The sequence below is a fragment of the Nanorana parkeri genome, unplaced genomic scaffold, assembly GCF_000935625.1.
Source record: "Nanorana parkeri isolate BGI_ZX_2015 unplaced genomic scaffold, ASM93562v1 scaffold134, whole genome shotgun sequence".
In the NCBI taxonomy this organism is placed as follows: Eukaryota; Metazoa; Chordata; class Amphibia; order Anura; family Dicroglossidae; genus Nanorana; species Nanorana parkeri.
The window spans coordinates 557,906-564,344 of record NW_017306402.1 but is presented as its reverse complement, the minus strand read 5'-3'; the positions used below and the strand labels follow the sequence as shown (position 1 = coordinate 564,344).

General features: G+C 41.6%; 1 protein-coding gene across 2 annotated transcripts in view; it reads right to left on the bottom strand.

The window, feature by feature from the left end:
• TMX3 (thioredoxin related transmembrane protein 3) overlaps positions 1 to 6,439 on the bottom strand; it is a 63,340-nt gene that overhangs the window by 33,554 nt on the left and 23,347 nt on the right. For both annotated transcript variants that reach the window (XM_018553901.1, XM_018553902.1), the window contains exons 5-8: positions 6,116 to 6,161; positions 3,177 to 3,257; positions 1,810 to 1,909; positions 668 to 745 (exon numbers count right to left, since the gene is read on the bottom strand). In XM_018553901.1, the coding sequence (XP_018409403.1) occupies positions 668 to 745; positions 1,810 to 1,909; positions 3,177 to 3,257; positions 6,116 to 6,161 (305 nt within the window). The remainder of the gene's footprint in view (positions 1 to 667; positions 746 to 1,809; positions 1,910 to 3,176; positions 3,258 to 6,115; positions 6,162 to 6,439) is intronic.

The window sequence follows — 6,439 nt, the reverse complement described above, 5'->3', positions numbered from 1 at the left end:
ATCAGGAAGCTGGTCAGCGTGCAATGATGTGCTGCCCGGCTTCCTGATTGGCCGGGAAGCTGGCCAATCAGGAAGCCGGGCGCCGTGTAATGACGCAGCACCCGGCATTCTGATTGGCCAGGAAGCTGGCTTCATGCTCCCTCGTCATCTCATGACGAGAGAGCAGGGAGACGGCCTCTCGGACAATCAGAAAGCAGAGCGATGCGTCATTACACTGCGCCCGGCTTCCTGATTGGCCAGCCAGGCGGCTCCGGCTGGGTACCGGAGGAAGGCCGCGTTCTGGCTGGAGAGGCACCGGCTGTGAGAGGCTGGACATACCAAGGTAAGAGGGGACTTCCTTGTTAATCAGAAAGCCAGGTGGCGAGTCAATACACGCCACCTGGCTTCCTGAATGGGGCTTCTGTTACTTGGTAAATGGTATCGGCGAGTACCGGAAAAAATTATCGGTACTCGTACGCTGTACCAAAATACGGGCATCGGTGCATCCCTACTTAATACAAGTAGCTCTTATGTGCAATGTTGTTAAAAGTAATACATTAAGAAAAATAAAAGTGTTGCACACAGGTGTTAGCATAATGCAGGTGTTATTTACTGAGCAAAACTATTGTAAATGAGCATGAAGTCTATGCATTTCATTCTCATCATATTATAAAAACAGCATTATTACCTCAGGCAAGATGTCCTCTGAAGCAGAAAAGAAGTATGTGTACACAATAAGTTCTGATGCAACTTCAATGAATTTTTCCTGTAGAAAGAAATCATACATTTTATGGAAGGCACAGATGTATTTATCATTAGGTAGCCACCAGAATTTACCAAACTGCAGCCATAGTAATGTTTTGTGCTAAATGGCTTTTAGATTTCTCAGTTAGCCTTAATATTACTTAATGCAGCAAGCGGTCAGGAACTAGTTAAAATAAACAGCATTAGAATCGGTACTATCATATGGAATTTACATAACTTTTGCACATTATAAAGCAAAATCTTCTCAAGACAAAATTATTTTGAAAAAATGGAATTTCTTTGTAAGAAGCAGAAATAATCCAGTGTGTGTTGTAAAGTATACATATCTCCAAGCTCACTCCCGTAACAGACTATAATCTCATGTTTAGTTTACTAATTTGAATTTAGATTGTAGTCCATCACAAATGAACTCTTGAGTTTAGGGTCTCTTTAAAAGGAGAACTATGGGGTTAAGTCTTTTCCCCATAGTCCTCCTTAGGGTAACGGGAGGACACAAACTAGCGTCCTCCCGTCACCCTAGGCTCAGTATACTGAGACGCCGCAGTATACCGCGAGCAGCTGCATGCGGTATACTGAGACGCCGCAGCTGAAGCGGATCCCGACAATTGTGCCGGGATCCACCCAGCTGCGTGACTGACAGCTGGCTCTGCCTATCTAAAGGCAGAGCCAGCTGTACCCACCCCCGTCCGTTCCCCGGAGAGGGGGGAATCCAGCCCCTCCCCTATCACGGCAGAGAGCCGTGACAGGATCGAGAAGTTAGCGAACGCCGGTATGTTTTCGCTCACCTCCCGATCTACTAAGCCGACCTGTGACAGTCTCATTGTCACAGGTCGGCTAGAACTATGAAGTGAGTGAAAAGCACTCACCTCATAGTTCTCCTTTAAGCTAGACCAATAGGAATGTCTAAAAACAATTATGAAGTCAATATGTATAATGTCTAGTAGGCCTGAATAACATTACAAACTGATGCAGTGTAACACATGTAATGAGTCATATACAGTACATTATTTATTTATTTTTACATCTAGAAAGCATCTAGAAAGCATAAGAAGGTAATCTTTTCACCTTTAGAGTGGAATCAACACCGACATATACAAACAGTACTTTGTGACGCTTCTGCACATGTTCAAACATCTGTTGGCTAGGAAGCTGTCTTATGAGAGGGCTAAAATTAAAAGAAAACATTGAAATGAAATATTTTCCAATTAAAGTCAATTTCCCTTTGTTAGAATGGGCTTGTCTTCCCTTATTTCTTCGGTGATCCCAGACAGCTACCCACCACTTCCCTGTCCAAATAACACAGCGCAAATTGAAAAAAAGGAGGCATGCTCATTGGATAGGAGGGGGGGCAGATAGTGGGCAACTATCAAGGTAAAGTCCATGAACCCATCGCACTCGAAACTGCTGTTCCAAAGATGAGGGTGGTGCTGCGGTTGTCGAAGATTGGCAATCATAAAAAATAAAACCCCCAGTGGTGAATAAATACCACCAAAAGAAAGCTCTATCTGTCCCCAAAAAAGGGTATAAAATTCATTTCAGTACAGCGCTGCATGACGGAATAAATGTCAGTCAAAGTACCGCAGCGCTGAATACTGAAAAATGGCCTGGATGGGAAGGGGGTTTAACACCGCGGATGTCAACTGGTTAATAAACAGACGTATTTGACTTGCTATTGAAGTGCCAGTGTCTATATATTTCGTTAGATAGTGGGCAACTATCTCCAGAACAGATTTCAAACTAGAAGGCAGGTAACTTAAAAGGAGAACTATGGGGTTAGGGCTTTTCCCCATAGTTCTCCTTAGGGTAACGGGAGGACACAAACTAGCGTCCTCCCGTCACCCTAAGCTCAGTATACTGCGAGCTACAGCTTGCGGTATACTGAGACGCCGCAGCTGAAGCGGATCCCGACAATTATGTCTAGATCCGCCTAGCTGCGTGAGCTGCCTATCTAGAGGCAGAGCCAGCTGTACCCTCCCCCATTCGTTCCGCCAGTCAGCGCTGGAGGATCGAAGGGGGGGATCCAGTCCCTCCCCTGTCACGGCAGAGAGCCGTGACAGGATCGAGAAGTAAGCGAACGCCGGTATGTGTTCGCTCACTTCCCGATCTACTGAGCCGACCTGCGAGTCTAATTGTCACAGGTCGGCTAGAACTAGGAGGTGAGTGAAAAGCACTCACCTCATAGTTCTCCTTTAAGCTCAGTAACAAAGTGGACCTTCCTACAATGGCACCATCCTTTGTGAAGGTAGGGGGCACAGATGTGACACATTGCGCCATCCCCCTCATATACTGTGGGAGCATGAAGGTTCTAACCAGGCCCCATCCACTGAGCCTTAGGATCCTGCTTAGGTAACTTTGTAATCTGGTCCTGCTAACTAATATTATACAGCGGCAGAATTTTGTTTACTACGCATTGTTTTAGAATCCCTACTTACCCAGCAACTCTATTTGCAAATTCAATGATGTCCTCCTTTGTTCTCTGGCCTCTATAGTTGTATGCCATTTCACCTTTTAATCTTAAAAGAGATAAATGTCAACAACAAAACGTATAGTTTTTTTTAATATTAGGCAAATCAACTAGCACATATAAAAAAACACCACCTAAATACCATATCTGAGTATGTGCCAGTATAAAAAAAGGAAAAAGAAGTTATGTACAAACCATTCACAACATTTTCTTGCAGAGCACACAGTCTAGATCTACTTTTTCCATACGACATTAACCCCTTCATGACTGAGCTAGTTTTCAGTTTGTTCATAAATGACTGACACACCTTTTACATTTTTGCTGTGTGATTCTTCCACAGCAGTAATATACTTTCTTACTAAATGTATCCACACATTATATATTGTTTTTTAGGACAGATAGGGCTATATAATTTTATCAAACATGTGTACCTAACGCCTCACTTAGTTTGAATAAAATATTTTTAAAAATGAGAAAAAAAAAGTAAAAGAAAAAAAATATTTTTTTCACAGTTTTGATTATTCATTTTTTAAGTTTTTAATAATAATTATAAAAAATAATTATAATTTTTATTTTCCTATTTTTTTAAAAAAAAACTTTGTAAAAAAAACGTGTTTTTTTTTTGTCAGTTTATACCAAGCAGCCACTATGACTGCTTGATAAATGGTTATTATTATGCTGCTCCAAACTTAGGAACAGCTAATAATAACCTTAGAGACTGATCCTGACAGCATGTCACAATCAGATCTCACTAAAGGTTTTTGATCTTGCCTAGATGATCAGAAGTGATACACATCATAAACTTCGGCAGGTCTATGGAGCTGTCAAAACGAATAGCAGAGAGGTGACTCACTCTGCTATCTTCAGCTGTGAAATACGGGAGCTCCCGGTTTTGTATGTAACGGCTTAATTCTTTCATTAATGAAAGAAAGAAGCCTTTACAAAAGCTTAACTATTTAATTAATGAATGCCTCAATACTGAGGCATTCATTAATGACTGGTAACCGCTGAGAATCAGGGGTTACCGGCATTACAGAGCCTTAAATAAGTCGTCACATACTGTGTACGTGGCCAGTCATAAAGGCACTTTGTGGCGGGACGTACAGTGTAAGTCTCCCGTCACAGAGGGGTTAATTTAAAAAAAAACTGCATCTTCTGTATGAAAGGAAGTTAAAAGCCTAAAACGTAGAACATAAAAAGTTGATTTGCAGCTTATTTGTCTTACATTGCTCTACCAAGTTCAGTACCCTTTCGCTGCCAAGCCCCCCGAAAACACTTTAAACCTCAGCTGGCCACACCAATTTTGCAATTTTTCCCATTGTTTTGATTTTCTACTGCCGCGTTGCTAGCATTTGTAAAAGACCCCCCAAACCATATATTTTCTGAAAGCACAGGCCCGGTAATATAAAAAGATGGTGCTACTAATTTTGTGGTCCTGCGATAATTGCGCAAATGTTTATCAAATCAATAATAAACCAATAAAAATACACAATTCAATTGATAAAAGCACACTAAAATCAGTATCCGTGCACACAAAAAAAATACTTTTCCAACTAAATCTAAAAAACAAAAAACTGTACGGAGTTAAAAAATGACAAAAATTTGTAAATTTTAAATTGTGCCTTTTTGCAAAACGGTAAAAAAGGAAGTGATGCAAAACTGTAAATAAGCAACTTATTTTAAAAAGTGTTTGTGTGCCGTGTTGTGATAAAAGGATACACGCGTACATTCAATTGCAACACAGCGTTTACCACGCACGGCAATACGTTGCAATGCTTTGCCACAGTTAAATAATGTTATTTTAAAAATTAGAAAAAAAATCAAGCACTGCGATGTGTTCCAACAGCACACCACAGCACATTGCCTCTTACCTGTTGCTGCTGGTGCCCGGCCTCCTCCACCCCCTCCCCTGTCACCTCTGCCATGCCGACACTGGTACAGCTGATACTCATGTAAGAGGATGCTCTCCTCCCTGCTCGCCGCTCGATGTTCTCTCTCTCCTGCCACTCGACGATCCTGACAAGCGGCTCCCTCCTCCACCCCCATCAGCTTCAGCTGTTATTTTCTCCTCAGATACCCGCTGCCTCAGCCCATACAGGCAGGGGAAAGCAGCAAGGATCCAAGGAGAAGCCTGGGGCGGCTTCAGGTGGGGAGAAGAAGCTGTCAGATGCCAGCAGCGGTGCCTGCAAAGCCCAATTACAGGTTTTCTTTTTTGAAATCACTAGGTCCAGCTATTGCGGAGATAAAAAAGCAGCTCTCACTACAATACTCTGCTGGTCCCTGGAGATGTCCCCAAAGACCCCCTCTGTGGCGCTGTGCTGATCCTGTGTTGGGTGTATGACTCACAGCATTATCTCATTATCTACCCCACTTCCTTTGGGACCAGGTGGTACGTCATCATGCTGCCCCGAGCACACAGACGAATGGTGCTGACACCATTAAGTCTGCGATGCTACCACCCAGCCCCAGGAGAAAAAAAAAAAAAAAGAAGACCTTATGCATCATGTGTAGGGTCAGAAGATATCTAAGGTAATTAAAGGTCCTCCCCAAAAATGTAAGAACACATCCATGGGATGTGTAGAGGAGGGACCTTAAGTGAAAATTGGAAAGCTTTTCAAAGCTGCATGTTAAAAGAAAATCAATTTACAAATCTACTTTAGTTAACATGATAGAGTTGAATAAGTGAATCTGCACGTGACATTTATACATCTGCTCACTCTTCCCATGTTTTCACAACAGTATTTCAAATAGATATATTTGACTATGTATTCTCTCTTGATGCCGATAACAGATAGTGTTGAGGAGGGTTAAAACCACTGTCACATTTTTATTGGGTCGCTATTAGGAAGATTTGAGTAAAGTTCCATACTTTCTTATATCAGTGGTTTCAGTTTATACAGGACTTACAGTTTTATTGTTGGAAATCCTCGAACTCCGAATTCTGAAGCAATACCTGCAAATAGTAAAAAAAGTTTATATGTGCGTTCATTTTAAAATAGTCATTCTTCCAAGAAGGCACAAAACATACTAGAAATTATTTTAGCCATTTATTAGAAGCCAAAGTACCTTTGCTTCTTTACTTTTTTTGTATTTACTTTACAAAAAAGTAAATACTTATTTATTAGAAGCCAAAAATGGTATGCAAAAGATGGTACAGACCAGTTGTTGAACAGAGAGAGAACAACTGGAGTAGCTAATCTACTCCGCCTCTTTTTGTTAATCTACAACCTA